This window comes from Melanerpes formicivorus, unplaced genomic scaffold (assembly GCF_026170545.1).
Source record: "Melanerpes formicivorus ecotype bairdi unplaced genomic scaffold, bMelFor1.0.p_v2 SCAF_59, whole genome shotgun sequence".
Taxonomy (NCBI): Eukaryota; Metazoa; Chordata; class Aves; order Piciformes; family Picidae; genus Melanerpes; species Melanerpes formicivorus.
In genome coordinates, this window is record NW_027142411.1 from 3,812,002 (window position 1) to 3,830,288 (window position 18,287).

Sequence of the window (18,287 nt, forward strand, 5' to 3'; positions counted from 1 at the left end):
GCCTCTGCAGCCAGCGGGGCGCAGCCTCTGCAGCCAGCGGGGTGCAGCCAGCGGGGCACAGCCTCTGCAGCCAGCGGGGTGCAGCCAGCGGGGCCCAGCCTCTGCAGCCAGCGGGGCGCAGCCAGCGGGGTGCAGCCAGCGAGGCCCAGCCTCTGCAGCCAGCAGGGCGCAGCCAGCGGGGTGCAGCCTCTGCAGCCAGCGGGGTGCAGCCTCTGCAGCCAGCGGGGTGCAGCCAGCGGGGCCCAGCCTCTGCAGCCAGCGGGGCGCAGCCAGCGGGGTGCAGCCAGCGAGGCCCAGCCTCTGCAGCCAGCGGGGCGCAGCCAGCGGGGCCCAGCCTCTGCAGCCAGCGGGGCGCAGCCAGCGGGGCGCAGCCTCTGCAGCCAGCGGGGCGCAGCCAGCGGGGCCCAGCCTCTGCAGCCAGCGGGGCCCAGCCTCTGCAGCCAGCGGGGCCCAGCCTCTGCAGCCAGCGGGGCCCAGCCTCTGCAGCCAGCGGGGCACAGCCAGCGGGGCCCAGCCTCTGCAGCCAGCGGGGCCCAGCCTCTGCAGCCAGCGGGGCCCAGCCTCTGCAGCCAGCGGGGCGCAGCCTCTGCAGCCAGCGGGGCCCAGCCTCTGCAGCCAGCGGGGCCCAGCCTCTGCAGCCAGCGGGGTGCAGCCAGCGGGGCCCAGCCTCTGCAGCCAGCGGGGCCCAGCCTCTGCAGCCAGCGGGGCGCAGCCTCTGCAGCCAGCGGGGCGCAGCCAGCGGGGCCCAGCCTCTGCAGCCAGCGGGGCCCAGCCTCTGCAGCCAGCGGGGCGCAGCCAGCGGGGCCCAGCCTCTGCAGCCAGCGGGGCCCAGCCTCTGCAGCCAGCGGGGCCCAGCCTCTGCAGCCAGCGGGGCCCAGCCTCTGCAGCCAGCGGGGCCCAGCCTCTGCAGCCAGCGGGGCACAGCCAGCGGGGCCCAGCCTCTGCAGCCAGCGGGGCCCAGCCTCTGCAGCCAGCGGGGCCCAGCCTCTGCAGCCAGCGGGGCGCAGCCTCTGCAGCCAGCGGGGCCCAGCCTCTGCAGCCAGCGGGGCCCAGCCTCTGCAGCCAGCGGGGTGCAGCCAGCGGGGCCCAGCCTCTGCAGCCAGCGGGGCCCAGCCTCTGCAGCCAGCGGGGCGCAGCCTCTGCAGCCAGCGGGGCGCAGCCAGCGGGGCCCAGCCTCTGCAGCCAGCGGGGCCCAGCCTCTGCAGCCAGCGGGGCGCAGCCAGCGGGGCCCAGCCTCTGCAGCCAGCGGGGCCCAGCCTCTGCAGCCAGCGGGGCCCAGCCTCTGCAGCCAGCGGGGCCCAGCCTCTGCAGCCAGCGGGGCACAGCCAGCGGGGCCCAGCCTCTGCAGCCAGCGGGGCCCAGCCTCTGCAGCCAGCGGGGCCCAGCCTCTGCAGCCAGCGGGGCCCAGCCTCTGCAGCCAGCGGGGCGCAGCCTCTGCAGCCAGCGGGGCCCAGCCTCTGCAGCCAGCGGGGCCCAGCCTCTGCAGCCAGCGGGGTGCAGCCAGCGGGGCCCAGCCTCTGCAGCCAGCGGGGCCCAGCCTCTGCAGCCAGCGGGGCGCAGCCTCTGCAGCCAGCGGGGTGCAGCCAGCGGGGCGCAGCCTCTGCAGCCAGCGGGGCCCAGCCTCTGCAGCCAGCGGGGTGCAGCCTCTGCAGCCAGCGGGGCGCAGCCTCTGCAGCCAGCGGGGCACAGCCTGCAGGAACAGCTGTGCTGAGACGGTGCGGGGCAGGGATGCTCCCAGGGGATGCTGCAAGGAGTGGGGCTGCTCTGGGGGCCTGGGTGACAGCTTTTGGTGCTCATCCCTTCTCAAGGCTCTTGCAGAGCCCCCACGTTGCACGTGTGGAGGTGCACAAGCTGGGGTTTGTAGCTGGAATTGCATCTCTTGGTATTGTGGCTCCCCGAGGTGCTGGCAAACAGTGAGTGCTTACTTTACTTTGGGGGAGCACTGGTGGAAGGATGCTTCCACTCTCATTGAAACCAGGGGAATCATTACTGTTAGCCTCAGTAGGTGCTGAATTAAACCCTCAGTTACCTGGGACAGCTAATCAGACATCACATTAGACCTGTTTTTCATGTACAGAGTGCCTCTTGGCCAGAGATCTAATAGCACTTTATGCAAGCACACAGCCTTGCTGCAGACTATCTCCAGAACACTTCTGATGATCCAAGACCTCTAATTCCTAAGAGCAGACTAATCAACACCTTCTCTCCTCTCTCCCTTTTGCTGCATGGAGGCAGTTCCTGGTCTTTTCTTGGCTTTGAATTGTTACTGTGTGATTCCCACTCCCAGACTTTGGCTGGGAGAGCAAGCCTGCCAGGAGGATGTGCCTGGGAAGAAAACCAGCAGAGCTTTTATCTTCCTGCCTTGTCTGTCTGGGTCACAGAGAAGCAATCGCCGCAGTTCAAGGCTGTGTTCAAAGCAGTGATGTCAGGGCTGGATTGTTGTCTGGTGGAGGAAGGCTGGATAAAATATTAACAGAATCTTCCCTTTGCCCTTCTCCTTCTGTTTCCTGACAAGAATGCCTGGCTGGTTTTCAGAGCTGAAGCCGTGCAGGTTTCTGATCAGTAACAGCCAAGCGATCTCATTGTTTGACAGTAGGAACAACAGTGGTGAAAGTGAAGGGTAGGAGGCTGTGTTCCACCTGTTGTGGAAGCACTTCTGGCTGAAGCAAGAACAGCAGCAGCCTTGGAGAGGTTGTTTGTCATACACCTGCTGCTGTAGTGGTTGTAAGGTAGTGTGCAAAGACTCTTTGGCTTCCTGAGCATAGCAGAGCTCCTCCGTGAGCGTTCCAGAAGAGCTCTCCCTGGCATCTCTCTTCCCCAGCAGCCTGTGGAGGTTTGGGGAAGTGCTGGGGGCCGGCAGAAAGGGCACAGGGGTGGGAAGGAACCCAGAAAGTTCTTCCAACTCCTATGTGAGCTGTTGGCTTGGTACAGGAAAGGGGGAGCTCAGTAAGCTTCGGGGACCACATCTGCTGGGTGGCTGCTGAGCATGTGCAGCCCCCAGGGTCATCCCCCCTGGGACAGTGCTTGCCTAGCTGGTCAGTAACGATGGGAGAGGGCCCAACCGTGCTGTGCTCTTGAGACTGCTATTTAAGAGAGGAAGGTTTGGGAGGCAGAGGGTTTGTGATGGGTGGAGAGCACAGCAGACTGAGGCTATTTCTGGAGGAGGTGTGAGGTGATGAGTACCCTGTGGTGAGCAGTGCAAGAGAAAGTGACCCAGCTGTCAGCAAGCAGGCTGCTTTGGCTTCCCTGTTGGTTAGCCATCTACCCTGTAACTGTGAGAGCCTGTTTCTTTGGCAGGCTCTTGTCTCTTTACCCAGTGAGCTGCCAGCTCTTCAGTCAGCCTTTGCTCTGAACCATTCTTCTTCTGCCTTTCCAGCAGCACGAGGTTGCTGACAGAGGGCAATCCTGGCAACAGCAGGCAGGCTGCGATGTGTGGCCCAAGCCTTGCCACACCTGACACCAGTTCAGAATGGCTTCAGAATGTGCTGTCTGAACCATTGATTACTCTGAGGCCTCCTAAACCATCACTTCAAGCTAGGTGACTTCCAGCAGTCAGATGAAGCTGGACAGCCCTGTGCTGTTATTTCAGATACTGTCAGCTGCCCATCCATCACCCAAGTGCCTCCCATCCCATCCCACCCCAGTGCATGGAAGCAGGCAGGCTCTGTTCCAGTGCCTCTTGGAGCACAGCACCACAGAGCACAGCACCACAGCATTCCTGCTGCCTAATTCAGAACCTTTGAACCAGTTTTGACCAAAACATAGATCCTTTACAACAGCTTTAGGAAATGGTCTCCTGATCCCTGTGCTTGCAGTGTCTGAGTCTTTGTGATTTGCATTTTTCCATCTCTCAGCCAGGGGTTGGTTGTGACTTGACCAGGATGGTTCAGGCTCTCCCCACACTGATCCTTGCTCTCCAGTGCACCCAGAGAGACTCCAGGTCCCCATGGGCCTTGTAGCTGCAGAGGTTTATGTACAGCAGCCACATCCTGGGGCAGCACTCACCTTTCTCCAGGCCTAGGCCCAGGGTGGGGAGTTTGGGTGGCTCACACATCCCCTGGACTAAAGGTGACTTTATTTGCTGCTAACAGCTTTGTCCTTAACGGGCTGCAGACATTAAACTGGGCAAATCTGTCTGCAGCTGCCAGGACTGGAGCAGGGTAATTAGTCAGACACATTTGTCCCCAGGTGCAAAGGAACCAGCTCTGGCCTCATGTGTTTCCACTGGAGCTTCTTCACCGAGGTTAACTCTGCAAGACTCGGAGGAACAGGACAAAACAAACCACCCCCCGCCGTGACCCCTCCGTAGCTAGGCGCAGAGCAGGGGAGGTGTCCGCAACAGCCAGCAGCTGGGACCCGAGAGCAGCAGCAAACCCTTGACTGCTGCAGGCCTTGTGACTCTGCTGCGTTTCCTTTGCAGGGCCTGAGCGTGTCTGGTGGCAGCCAGGCCGGCCTGGGGACTCCCTCGTCGCGGCAGTACGCGCGGCAGAAAATCACGCGCGTGAACCTCAGGGACTTCATCTTCTACATGGAGCAGGAGCCGGAGACCAGCCGCTCGCTGCTGCTCTACAGAGCTCTGCTGAAATGAAGCCAAGAATCCTTCTTCTTTCTCCATACAGAAGCTCAACTCGCATTGGAAAGCTGTCATTTTAATGTGCCTTCTCTTTCTTTCAGAGGTCAACGTTCAGTGCTTTAGTTTGGTACAACTGTCAGACACATGCAATAAATTCCCTTTATGTTAAAAAAAAGAAGGTAAAAACCCCCAAGAACAAAACTGGGCAAAAGGTCTGAAAGGTTAAACCCACAGCGAAGCCACAGCAGCCGGGGCCGGCTCCCTTCGGCCGCTTCAGAGGAGGCTGAAGGGGGTGGTGCTGAAGTTAGGCAAAGGGAAGGCTGCTGCAGCGGCTCACCCAAGGCATCTCCCTCGCCGTGGCGTTCACCTCGGCCCCCGCCGGGGCTGGGTTTGTGTTGTGCAGCCTGCCCAGCCGAGCCCGTGGTGGTTCCTGGTGGTGTTGTGCTTAGTTAACTCGCAGGGTTTTGCACAGCTCGGGGAGCAGCTGCTGCACTCTCACAAATTGGGGAGGTTTAGGCTTTTTGCTTTTCCTGCACAGCTCTTCCCCTGAGCCGTTGGCTGAATCAAATCCTAAGTGTATGAAATCTGTGGCTTTGGGTCCCAGCTCAGCTACCTTGACTGGCTTCCAAGTGCTTTCTGAGGCTCTTCAACCTTTTGCACGTGTGATGCGAGTGGTAAGTAAGGCGGAGCAAGGCTGGGCTTTACTTTCTTACCACGACCTTATTTATTGCAGAGTATGGTTTGACCATGGTGGTTTTAAGAGTGGTGTTTGGTGAAGATTTTAGAGTATTCCAGATGGAATTTTAAAGTCACTGCTAAGGCAGGTTTGGGGGCAGCTCCACTCTTAGAGAGCCAGGAGCACAGGGGTGAGCCCTGGCAGCGAGGCTGTGCCTCTGCCTCGGCTGGCCGGACCCGAGAGGCTCATGGCTTTCAGCACAGTGAGCAGTGCTCAGCCCGTCCAGGTGGGATGAATGCTTCTGAGATGCTGAGTTGCAATTCCAGGGCCCCACACCAAAGCCAAGCCAAGCTGTGTGAGCCTTGTTAAACGGGGATGGAAGAGCAGCGTGGGGCGGGCAGAGCTGCGCCCCGCTCAGAGCTGCGCCCCGCTCAGAGCAGTATTAGCAGCACGCAGGGGAGGGGGGAGGGAGGGAGGGATTTCCTTATTTATCTGTTCCATTTTTACTCTGTTGTGCTTGCCACGTTTGGGAGGCAATACTTTTGTTGTTTGTTTTGGATGGGAAACCCCAGTGAAAGCACAAATAGGAATTACTAGTCCAAGAGTTTTAAAAACAAAAGAAAAGGAGGGGGGGAGAAAAAAAAAAGGGGGGGGGAGGGGGAGAGGAAGTTTTAATTATTTTTTAAGGTTTATGAAAAGCAGAAGAAAATTTATACTGCTGCTATTTAGCCAAAAGATTATTCATAAGGTTATTTAAGGCCAGGAAGTGTAAAGTTGTGTTTTACCTGTACTGATAATTTGTACATATTGTTTATAAAGGCCTTGTGTTTCCTAGAGGTGCGTTATTTTGATGCTCTCTGTACAGACCAGCCCCTCCCCCTTTGTGTGCAGACAGAACTCCCTTCTTTGTACTTATTTTGTAAAGAAATAAACCAATTTACTAAAAGTCACACACAGCATTCATTTATCAAACAGCAACTTCACATCGCCTGCCAGTTCTTAAGCACTGTTCAGAGACATCTTTATCTTTTGCATTAAATATGAACACAGAGGAATATGGAGCCCAAGCCCTGCCCTGCTGGGTGGTGCTGATGCGTGTCCCCTCTCAGCCCTCCCGTGAGCGGCAGCAGGCCTCGGCGCTGCTCGCGCAGTCAGTGGATGCTCTGGGCAGCCGCTCGCTCCGTCCCACCGGCACAGCGCAGCTCCCGCTGCCCCTCTCCTCCCGGGCTCCGGGTGAGGCTTGGGCACCAAGTGCCAGCCAAGCCCTCGTGTTCTGCAGGCTTCAGTGCTCAGCAAGCAGCACAGCTTTGTTCACCCTGCTGAGGAGGCCGCCCTAGGCTTTTGGCCCTCGAGACAGAACCTTTTGCACTGCAGCTTTCCTGGAGCTTCTCTGCTATCCCCACCCTGCTGCAGTGATGCTGGGCAGTGCTCTTCATTAAGTTATGTTGCTATGGTTTAAGGCCAGAAGGAAGAAATTCAAATCAGTTTTTGCTGATATTGCTGCCTAAAAATATAGGGAAATAAGTAAAAAGTATCTAAATGGAACTGTAATAAACTTTAACTAAGAGACCTGAAGTTGCTCACTCAAAGAACCTGTCCTGGCTTTACCTTCTGTCGCTTTAAAGGCTCATTTCTCCCTCACAGGTGATGTCTCCACCTCTGCCTTGCCTCAGTGCTGGTTTGCGGTCAGTGTTGTGGTCTCATGGCTCAAACTTTGCATCCAAGTTCACATTTAGCTGGGCTGCTGCAGCCTGGCACCCCTTATGATGGCACCTTAGCAAAAGTGTGGAGCTGCTCTACTGAGCAGTGAAAGGGAAACAAACAGCAAACTGCAGGGGAACCAACCAACCAACAACAAACCCTTCCTAAACTCTACAGGGATCTAGCAGCAGCCCCTTTCAAGCTGGTGAGAGCTGCCAGGCAGTGCCTTTGGTGGGCACTGGAGGTGCATGGTGCCCAGCCCTGCTGGCAGCCAGCCCCTGCTGACCCTGCGGGGACCCCCAGGGGAGGCCTGGCCTGAGGACAAGAGGCAGAGCTGGGCCCCGTGTGTAAATGTAAACGTGAGGAGTTTGCTCTCCTGCCCTGTCCAGAGGGTCACAAGGGGAGAGGCTTCAGCTGCTGCGGTGCCAGCGCTGCTGCTGCGGAGAGCATAGGGTGGACCCAAGAAGCTAAGTGGATTACTCAGGGGCACTGAAAAGTGAACTCAGTGTGAGAAAGGAATAAATTAAACATCTTTCTTTCTTCCTCCTGTAAGACATGGCTACATCAGGCTGGTCGGGACGGTAAGGCCGGAGGAGAACCACCCAGGAGTTCTCATGGGAGGAGATGCGGCGAGTGTGGCACCCTGCTTGCTTCTGGTGGATCCTCTGCTGTACAGAAATGTTTCTGGCATGGAGTGTAAGAAATGTGCATACACAAATACGTGACAGTTACACCGTAGGTTCTTTACAATATTAAATGTGTAATATACAATTCTACAGATATCTTACATACAAAGGTGAACGCTCTGCCGGGGGTCAGAGGCGGCGCTGCCCTGGCGCCTTCAGAATGCCATACAAGTATAAAACCACAAAATAAAATAGCTTTACAACTCTGGGAAAGTAGAGAGATTGGCTCCGCCGCTGCGCCCCGGCGCCGCCGCCGCAGGAGCGTCTGGAGCGGGTCACCGCGCTGAGACGACCCGCGCAGGCCAGGCCCGGCTCGGCCAGGGACGGGCAGCCAGCCCTTCCCCAAAGCTCAGAGGCCTGCCTGGGTCGTGCCTTGGGCAGTCAGTGCAGCTCATCACTGGGGAAACCCCGAGTCCTGAAGATCGTTGTCTGTGCTGCCCGATGGCAGTCGTTGGGCACGGGAGGCTCTGCGCCGCCGGCGCGCTCTGTCACTTGTTCTGTGCGGCTTTCCTTATGCACCTGGAGAACCTCCCGCTGAGGTTCAGCATCTGCGGGGTGTGCTATAAATTAATGTGGGAGGAACTAAACGCTGGCCAACAGGTGAAGCAGTTCTTGAGGACCCAACCGAGCCCAAGAGCAGTAAGCAGGACCTACCAGAATGCCGCCGCCGGCCTCGCGCCTGCCAGCGCAGCGCTGTCTCCTGAGCGAGGAAGCCCTGCGAGCCGCAGTCGGTACCAGCGCCGGGAAGGAGCAGAAACCTCCTGCAGCCAGCAGGCTTCCGAGAGGGAAAACGACACAGCAAGAGGGCAGCTACAGAGGAGGCTTAAAATCACAGAGGAAAACCACTGTGAGCACATGGCAGCCTGCTCTCATCGGGCAATGACGGGAGGGGGCCTGAACTTTGCATTGCAGAAGCTCCAGCCCCAGGCAGAGTTGGCCTCATCCAGAATCCTTCACCTTCCCTCCACAGGGTGGGCTTGCAACACGGCCAGGACGTGAGTGAGAGACAAGGGGTGGCAGAGCTTGCTTGGTAGAACCACTCTGCCGGGGTGATGCAAAACAGAACAGGTTTGAGTCAAAACAGAGCTGCTTCAAGAGAAGTGCAGCTCCAGGTTAGCTTTGTGACCCTTGGGTGATGGTGGATGGCATCCAGTCTGTGCTTCGGGGTCCCTGCTGCCGCTGCCATCAGCAGCCCCGTCACCCTGCTGTGTGGCTGGTGTGGTTGGTCTGGGTGGGTGTCTGCACCCAGCACCAGGTGACTGGAAATGTGTCCCCTGCCGATTCCGGGGGCTGTCCGCAGAGGTGGGAACGCTGTTGTATAAAAATCTGCTAGCAGGAGTGAGTACAATCAGAAGTGGAGTGTGTGGGGTGATGTGGCAAGGCCATGGCAGTCGGGGCAGACAGTCAGTGCAGTTTCTGGGGTCCCACCTTGCTCCTGGGGGCCCTGCTTCCCCACGGTGCAGCAGCAGGGTGCTGCTGGAAGGGCTGCAGGATCCCTGCTCCACCTCCTCCGTCCAGATGGCTTCAGTTGGTCCTTCTGCAGAAGTCCACTTGGGGCCCAGGGCGTCGGTGCAGCTTTGCCTTGTTCAGCAGCAGAGCTGCTGAGCACAGAGGAGGTGCCCAGCAGGCCCCAGCAGTGCCAGGCTGCAGAGCTGTGCCAGGCTGCAGAGCTGTGCCAGGCGGGTGCCGGGGCTGGCCGGGACAGGTAGTTTCAGAGCACCGCTAATGGCGATGGCAAGTCAGAGTCTGTTTGCTAACACTGTTTTGCAGTCCTTAGTGTTTCAGGTGGGGGCTATCAAACACTAGCAGGGGTGGTAGAAGGGAGCGGGGCCGGGCTCTAGTCCAGGGGCTCCTGCTTTATCCTGATGGTGGGGGTGGGCTGCGGCCGCCGGTCCTCGCGGCACAGCACGTACTCGCTGAACTGCGACGAGTCCACCCCGCCGCCGCACGAGGCTGCCACGCTGAAGCCCTTCTGGAACAACCTCTCCAGCACCTGCCAGGTGGGCACAGAAAGCAGGTCAGTATTTGGGAGCGAATGGTGGTGACCGAGGCGCGCAGGAGCGGCGGGCGGGGGTGACGGATGCGCTGGCTGGAGCCCGCGCTGCATTAATATTACTCAGTTATCATTCCATAACTTATTCTTAAATGACTGCACTGTGATTAAAGTCTCGCTCTCAGCAAACCTCTGCAGAAAACAAAAATTAATCAACCCAATAAGCACTCTGCAGAGCAGCTCAGTGCATTATGGAGTAAGAGACTGGACTGTGGCGATATTGATGCTGTCTCTTAGCGGGGAGAGGGAGCGGTGTCGGGTTTAAGTCGTAATAAAAAGCGCCCATTTTTCATCCCCGGCACCAGCAGCCGGACCGAGAGGGGCTGGGAACGTGCCTCAGCTCTGCCTTGGCAGATGGAAAAGGATGGGGAGGTTGAGGGACACTTCCACCAGGCCCCCCCAGCAGCCACAGCTGGGGTTTCCCCGGCTGAAGGGAGCACTGCTTTTAGCAGAGCATGGCAGGGGTGGGAAGCGGAGCCAAGACTTCTGGCCCAAGCAAGGGGCTCGTTTGTACTGCCCAGACAGGGATTTGCTCTCTCTCCTGCTACAGAAAAGTTGCTGCAGTTCAGATGCATGAAACTCAGGAAGCCAGAGGCAGCTCTGATGTCTGAGGCTGTCACACAGCAGAGGACCCTAGGCCATGCTGATGCTGGCAGTGTGATGGGGCCCTGAGCATGATGGTGGTTTCCAGCTGAGCAGCACAGACAGAGGCTTTTCTCAGCGTCAGGTGAGAGCAGACACAGCTCCACCTCTGGCAGCCCTGCAGTGCCAGCCCTGCAGTGCCAGGCCTGCCAGAGGAGATGCTGTGCTCACTGCCTGCCTCTGGCAGCAGCCTGGAGAAATGGTTCTGTTTTTCTCTTCTGCTAATGCCATGCAGGGGCTCAGCCTGCACTGCTCTGCAGCAGCCTTGCCCAAGGTGCCCTCTGCTTGGTGCAGCACCCAGGCCCCCGCTGGGCAGAGCTCCCAAGATTTACTGAGCCTGCTGACTGTGGGAACCCAAACCCCTCTGCTACCCACAGCAGCAGGGACTGGGCCATTTCCAGACTTGTCCCCTCAGCCTGGGGAAGTGTCTCAGCACCAGCCCCACCTTCAGACCCTTCCCAGGGTCATGTTACAGAGAACAAACTCTTGTTTGGTTTCCCAGCCCCGGAAGCACTTCAGCAGCCACCCCTGCTGCAGCAGTACTCAAGACACTTCTGTTCCAGGGCCCAAGCTGACCACAGCCTTCACCCTCACACAAACCCAGGTGAGGCCACTTCTTTAGTCTGGACCTTGGCCTTGCTGCCTGCAGAGATCAGCTTGGGGCTGTTCTTAGGGGTGCCTGATTTCAAAAGGAGAAGCATGTCCCAGGTGGTGCAATGCAAACCATGGCAGCAGCAGCTGCTGAGTTTAATCTGTGGAAACTCCTCTGAGGCCACCTGTGTAACCCATCTGCATTTTAATCCATGGCTTGGGCTTTTAGTGGCAACTAAACCCTTGTACTTGCTACCCTGGCTGCTAAGGAGAGGCAAAGGAAAGGAGCTGCTCTAGCACAGATTTGCCTAAGCTCTGCCAGATCTGCTGGAAACCAACTTGCCTGAGGAGCTCTGCCTGGCCTCGGGACACAGGGACTTAATGTTCTCATAAAGCTGCATCTGCCAAATCTCAGTGACTTTTGCCCTGATTTTTGTATCCTTTGTGCTGCAAGAAACTTGTAGAACTGAAAAAGCACTCCAGTGTAGGGAGGGGAAAGGGAGCTGGAGAGAGGAGAAGGCGGGGGGGGAGAAAGGGTTACCGAAGCATCTTGGAGAGGTAGCTTCCAGCTCCTCTTCTGAGCAGGCTTTGGGTCAGGATGGGTGCAGGCAGCAGCACTTTGCTGCTCCAAGGAAAGGCAGAAGTCTGAGAGGGAGGGAGGACAAGGACACAGGCTTGTTCCACAGGCTGGGCTGCACTGGGACTGGTTCATGCATCCCTGTCCCTAGAGCTGGCCAGATGAAGACGAGAGGCAACCAGGCACAGCAGAGGAGGCTGCTCCCCTTAGCTGGACCAGAGGATTGCCAGGTAAGGCTCCAGAGGGAGCTGCGACTGACAGCCTTGCTCAGAAGCTCTACAAATCAATCTGCCTAAAGGAGCAGGGGGTGCCCTTGGCTTGCCTCAGTGCAAAGCTATGGAAGGCTGCTTGTGACCACAGGGCTGCCCTTCCCCAGCCAGCACCCATCCAGGCAGGCACCGTGCCCTGGAGTGCTGTGCACAAGGGGGCCAAGGAGCAGGCTGCAGGCTGCCAGCCACTGTCAGACACCTTGGCATCACCAATGCCCTCAGCAAGGGAACAACAGGCCACATCCTGCAAACAGTAGGGAGAAGGCTTAAACACTGTGGAGGCTGAAGTGCAGCTTGGATGAGGCTGAGCTCAGGACTATGGAGAGAGCTGAGCCCTGGCTGGCGTGTGCTGCACAAGGCTGTGGGTGGGGTGAACAGAACAGACCTGAATGCCACAGAGTGCATTTGACTCTCCCTGCATTACCCTTTCTGGAGGTAAGGTAGAGAGGGAAGCCAGTCAGAGCCTGAGTCAAATCAGAGCTACCTTCCTGGGCATCTCCAGAGAGGGCATGCCAAGAAGTGAGTGCAGCTGTGACTCTGCCCCATGCAGGGAGCCCCACACAACATGAAGCAGGGTTTAATAGGCTCCCTCCTTCAGCATTCCAGGCACATCTGATTCTGTTGGAAGGCTTTCCAAATGGAACAGGATACTTCCACTTGCTGCACTGCATTTGCAGTCTGCAGAATACCAACAAATAGGCTCTCAAGGATGAAGACTCAGAGTTCAAGACTGAGAAGCATCACAGCATTGTCTGTAAGGTGAGCTCCTGCATCTGCTGTTGGGAGGAGCTGAACTGGCACTGTCAGCCTGAAGAAAGCTCTGTGTGTAATGGGCACTCCACTAGCAGCTGCTGGGTTTACTTTTCTGGCCACCAAATGCTGACCTTCTTTGTTTTCTCCCCACTAAACCTTTAACTGAAATACTTCCAAAGATCCAGAGGAGTGACAAGCATTGCAGCCACGCTGCCAAACGTGTTCAGCAGGGCACAGGGGGAGGAAAGTGAAGTACCCCAGCCAACAGCTGGCTTTACTGGCTCACCCCTTGAGACTCTCTGGACATCACTCTGCTTTTCCAAGCACTGCCCCCAGCCCATCTCCCTTAAGGCTTTGCTTCACCCTGCTTTCAAGTTCTGACTTGATACTGTTTTGCCAAAAAGCCCTGAGAAGGGGAAGGGCAGCACTGACCAGAGCCCACCTGAGCCAATGCTGATCAGCTGCTGCTTCCATCAGCCTTTGGTCTCAGAAGTGCATCCCTTTGCAGGTGGTGTTTGACAGCACTTTCTGTCAGGGATGCAGTGAGGTGCTGCAGTTTGATCCCATTCCCTCTCCTGGAGACTCCCTGACAGAAGGCTCACAACATGGACTTGTGAGGCAGCTCTTTGACTCCTGAGTTTTGCCTGAGTTCCAAACACATTCAAACAGTAACAGCCATCAGCATGCAGCTGCTACTGCCAGCACCCTTCTCCTTAGCAGCACCCACTGCGGGCAGAGCAGAGCAGAGCCAAGGGCTAAGCCATGTGAGCACCCAGCACTGGGGCTGCTGGCAGGGCCCCTTGGTGCTTCAGCGCCTTGCATCCACCTCACTGCAGCACATGGACAGTGTGGCCGAGGCATCAGCATGCCTCCCATCCCCTCTCCTTGCCTCCCATCCCCTCTCCTTGCCTAAACTGCAGCTGATCCCTTCCCTACCCAGCATGGGGATGAGTCCAGCACTGCTCCCACTGCCAGCACACAGCTCTGCCTCCCACCCACCCCCAGCCTTCCATTTTTGGGGCAGCCCACTCCAGACCTTGCCAGATGTGAAGCTGCTAAACTGGGCAAAATTAACCAGAGGCACTGGGCTGTTAAAGTTCAACCCCACAGAGCATCTGGGAGTCTTGAACCAAAGTCACCCCAAACAGCTGGGTTTAGAATGGGTTCAGACAGAAGTGTCTGCCAGTGCAGGGTGCAGCGGGGAGTGCTGCCCCAAGGAGGGAGGTGGCTGCCAAGTGCAGGTCACTGAAACATCTCCATCCACCTTTATACCTCCTGAGAGCTGCAGGTCTCCTGGAAATGCTGTCAAGTGGCAGCCTGGGAGATGATGGCTGCCTCAGCCCTCTCTGTAATCACCACACAGGTAAGCCAGGGCTCCAGGTTCTGTTACACCTCCCTCCCCAGCCGGCCTGGCCAGCCTGCCCCATGGGCCACCCATTCTGTGGGGATCAGCCCCCAGGGAAACTCATCAGGACCACTAAGGCACCCAGCTAAGATCTGCAGCCGCAGCCCATCTGTGGGGGTGGTCACTTTGGAGACGCTCCCCTGGACACAAGCATCTGCAGTGCCTTTTCCAGGCACAGGTGCAGCCCCCAGGAGCTCTGTTTTGCCCTTGCTAATGAAGGCACAAGCGAGCATCCTCCTCCTCGCTGCTGCTCCTTGCCTGCAGCCCCAGGCCAGCTCCAGCACCCAGCTCTGGCCGTGGTGCTCCCTGCTGCAAGGCCACTTCCTGCCCCCAAGGCTGCTGCCGGGGGGCAGGGGCCCGGCTGCCCGGCGATCTGCTGCTGCTCCCCGAGTTCCATTTGAAGCCCAGTGCCAGCACTCGGAGTGCCAAACGAAGCAGATTTTGTTGAAAGTACTCTGGGCAATTTTTATAGAACATCCTTTGGAAAGAAAAAAAAAGGAAAAGGAGAAAAAAAAAAACCCAGAAGAAGTGCAGAGATCAATTTTTTTAAGTCCCTCCCGCAGGCACCATCATTTAATTATGAGTGGGCCATAAATTATGCATTTACACATTGTTGCTCGCTACAAAACGCTGGGCGCGTTGGAGGCCTGCCTGCTTTTCCCTTCTTTCTGGAGTTTTTGGAGCTCTCTCTTTTCTTCCTCAGGGCACTTTGGAGGAGGGAAGAAACAAAACCCACCCCACCCTGCTGCAGGCTATACATTGATGAAAAAATTAGCATTTATCAGTCCAAGAGCACGAGGAGAGCAGCACGGCACCGGCACACGGCACCGGCACACGGCACCAGCACACGGCACCGGCACACGGCACCGGCACCAGCACATGGCACCCAGCACCGGCACACGCCACGCAGCCACCGCTGCCCTCTCTGCTCGGGCCCGGGGAAACCTGCAGCGCTGGGAGCTCAGCGGGCAGAGACTGTCCCCTGCAGCCTAAGCACTGAAGGCAGCTGGGCAGAAGCAAATCACTTGCATAGAACCGAACCAGAAAGTACCAGCAGGAGCCCACCCCCGCCAGGAGAGGAGGCACAGCCCAGGGCCATTACCTGCACGGAGTTCAAGCGGCAGTAGCCGTTGAGAGGAAACCTAATGACGTGCGTAGGGTCCTGGTTCCAGCCGGCGTTCACCGAGTTGCACATCACGTCCCCAGTCTCTGGGAAGATCTCTTCTATGAGAGCTTTCTCCCCACTCAGTGCAATCCTCTCCCCTAGATCCGGAGTCACTCTTACGACCAAGCAGTCACAAGGCTGGAAATGTTTCCTTTGTTCTTTCTCTTGTTTCCACCGCTCCAGTTCCTTAATCATCGGCTGCAGCTGGTAATACTTTGCTTCTTCATATAAAAGATTAAAGTCCTGGGAACAAAATGAGAGAGAGAGGAGGAGAGTGAGGGACCAGAGATGCTATAGGTCTCCCTTAAAAAACGAGGACTGCTCCCTGCTTGGCCTACTTTGGCTTCTGTGCCGCCAGCAGGAGTGCCAAGGCAACAGGGAGCCGCGCTCCGCCTCGGTTACACCTGCGGAGAGCACCAGGCTGTGCTGGTGCTGGCTCTGCCCCAGCTGACCCTGCACCTCCCACTGCACTCAGCTCCTCTTTCACCTCCAAACGCAGTGCCACAAGGCTCTGCCTCGGTTCCACCTGCAGGGAGCACCAGGCTGTGCTAGTGCTGGCTCTGCCCCAGTTCCACCTGCAGGGAGCACCACACCGTGCCGGTGCTGCCCGAGCTGACCCTGCGCCTCCCACCATGCTCAGTTCCTCTTCACTTATTATCCCACACACCCAGTGCCACAAGGCTTTGCTCTTGGACAAGGAAGCAGAGTAACTGGTCACAATAAGCAACAGCCTGCTGGTGTAAGGAAGGTGTCCTGAGCCCTGATCTGCACCCCTGGCCTCAGCCACTGGCTTCTGATCTCACAGCAGCTGATCCCGGGCCTCACTGCCACCTCTGGCACACGTGGCGGGAGATGGAGATGTCAGTTCAGCTTCACTTCTCACCTGTCACTCCTGAGCCTGCAATCCAGCTACAGCAGCTCAGCTGCTCCCTGCTTTCCATGATTATTCATGGATTTCAAGTGAACTCTGGAGCCTGGTCACTGGTGCTGAGGCAGTGAGCATCCTGCCGGTGCTGAGCCCAGCTGTGCGCTCCAACAACTCAACAGTTCTGCCCAGCCCTTTGTCCAGCACCTCCCTTGGGCTCTGGGCAATTCCAGTTCCCAGCTCACTGACTATCTTCTGCACATCCTCATTAGTAACTGCACATGAGATTCCCATCAGATCTTTCCACCTCAGCCTAAGTGCATGAGGGCACTGTTGAGTCAAAGGCTGCCACAGCAGCCCCCCAGTTCCAAGGAGGCAGCAGTCAGTGCCCACCAGACCAAGCCAAGGAAGATCAACACAGAGGCCCAGCAGGCACTTTGCTTACACTGGCCCCACTGCCTCCTTCAGCCTTATGAAGAGGACCAAGGGCCCCAGCACTGTCTGCTCTGCAGAGAGCTGCTGCCACTCGCTCTCCTGGCTCTTACAGCCCTTTACAGATGGCAATGCTGCACTGCAGGTGTGACTTGTGGAGTGTGCCAAGAGAAGGTCAGCACCTGACATGATGCCAGCTCTCCACCACTGCAATGGAATTAAGTGGAAAGATTACAGAAGTCAAGTGGCTGGAATGATTGGGGCTGGACAGAGGGGCATGACAGGAGGGGACCAAGAAATGGGCATCAAAACCACATGAAAAGTAGCAGCAGTGCTGCTCCAGGACTGAGGGAAAAGAGGGAATCAAAGGCCACTGAACATGCAGCACAGAAAGGTGCAGCTCTTCACAGCAGCTTAGAATTAACCTCTAAAATCTGCTGCTGCAGGATATGCCTGAACCAAAGCAGTTAGCTCTGTTCAGGTTTGGCAGCACAGACCCACTGCTGGTGGTGGAGAGCTGCTCCTTCACCCCAGAGCTGCCGGCAGAGGTATGACTGAAGAGTCACTGTGACACTGGCAAGGTTATCAGCTACCAAAGGGATAGCCCATCCTTTACATCTCTGGTGCCTGGTCAGGCTGGGACAATATGCACACACTCTAAGGGAGCAAAAAGGACCAGAGAAGGCTCAGAGCGTGGGAAGCACAAGTGGGAAGAAACAAGAGCAGCAAACAGTCAAGGAAGTAGCGGGCAGAGGAAAACCACCAAGGTGGCTGACAAACCCCCAGCAAGCAGGATGTAAAGAAGCAGAGGTGGGCACAGGCCAGGTGCTCCACTGGCTCAGGTGAGACCCTCAGCCTGAAGGTATCTGCCCCTGCCCCCAGAGTCAGCACCCTCTGCTGAACCATTACTGCTTTTCTGTCCCTGCTTACTCAGCATGGGATCAGGTTAAACCTGCAGGGATTAGAGGATCAATTAAAAAAACCTGCCCCAAACTGTCTGAAATGTTCATGCAGGACGCTGGAGCACAGCTGGGTGCTGCACTCACTGCAGAGGTGTGTGCAGGTGCCTAGCAAAGGCTCACTGGGCATCTGCTGGTCCCATGGAGCACTTCTTTGAGCAAAGGGGCACTTGCAGTGCTAAGGGGAAACGTAGCCCAGTGCTTACTGAAGGCAGGGGAAACTCTCCTGCTCTGTTCAGTAGGCCCTGAAAAAATAGTTATGGAATATCTGTGTTCATGGTGTCTAAAGAGGAAGCTATTACTTGTAGGGTGCTCCTTGCTGGACTGGAAGGGCAGATGGACAGTCCAGCCTCTGGTTTTGCTGTACAGTACCACAAACAGTCCTTCATGAGCTACCATGAGCCTTCAGCTCCCTGTGGCTGTAGTGGTGAAGCTCTGCACATTCACCTGGGAAAGGGAGCAGCTAGCCAGGTGGGACACACAGAACCTTTCTCCATCCACCACTTCTGGGCAGCATGGAGAGCTCATGGCAAAGGTGAGCAGGTATTTCCAAGCTGCCCCTTTATGCCCCTCACAAGATTACTTTCTGCTTGTGGTTCAGCAGAAAAGCTTTTCTGCTGGTGGCTTTCACACTGGCTAAATCCAGCAGTCACCTCTGAGCAGGGTGACATCTTGCTGGGGAGGAGATGGGAAGTGTGGCTGGCTGCAAGGCCAGCGGTGCTGCTGCTGCAGTGAGTGGCAGTGGTCAGTGCAGAGCTGCTGCCTGCCTGGCAGCCTGCTGCTGTGCTCCCATTGCTAAAGAGCTCCTTCAGTTCTGTACCTAATCTCAGCTCCTTCAACAGGCTGAAATGGCTCTTCCTGCTCATTTTCTACTTGTTACCCTCTGCTAGATGCAACAACAAACTGTCACCCTGACTCAACGTTTCTTTCCTGCTGGAGT

General features: G+C 57.1%; 2 protein-coding genes across 5 annotated transcripts in view; one reads left to right on the forward strand and one right to left on the reverse strand.

The window, feature by feature from the left end:
- Positions 1 to 5,706, forward strand: part of LOC137452865 (transcription initiation factor TFIID subunit 4-like) — a 124,089-nt gene extending 118,383 nt beyond the window's left edge. For all 3 annotated transcript variants that reach the window (XM_068161675.1, XM_068161676.1, XM_068161677.1), the window contains exon 15: positions 4,421 to 5,706. In XM_068161675.1, coding sequence (XP_068017776.1) covers positions 4,421 to 4,588 — 168 coding nt within the window. In that variant the 3' untranslated portion in view covers positions 4,589 to 5,706. The remainder of the gene's footprint in view (positions 1 to 4,420) is intronic.
- A 490-nt stretch (positions 5,707 to 6,196) lies between these two features.
- The window catches only part of KCTD15 (potassium channel tetramerization domain containing 15), a 42,594-nt gene continuing 30,503 nt past the window's right edge, over positions 6,197 to 18,287 (reverse strand). For both annotated transcript variants that reach the window (XM_068161679.1, XM_068161678.1), the window contains exons 4-5: positions 15,029 to 15,334; positions 6,197 to 9,629 (exon numbers count right to left, since the gene is read on the reverse strand). In XM_068161679.1, the coding sequence (XP_068017780.1) occupies positions 9,474 to 9,629; positions 15,029 to 15,334 (462 nt within the window). In that variant the 3' untranslated portion in view covers positions 6,197 to 9,473. The remainder of the gene's footprint in view (positions 9,630 to 15,028; positions 15,335 to 18,287) is intronic.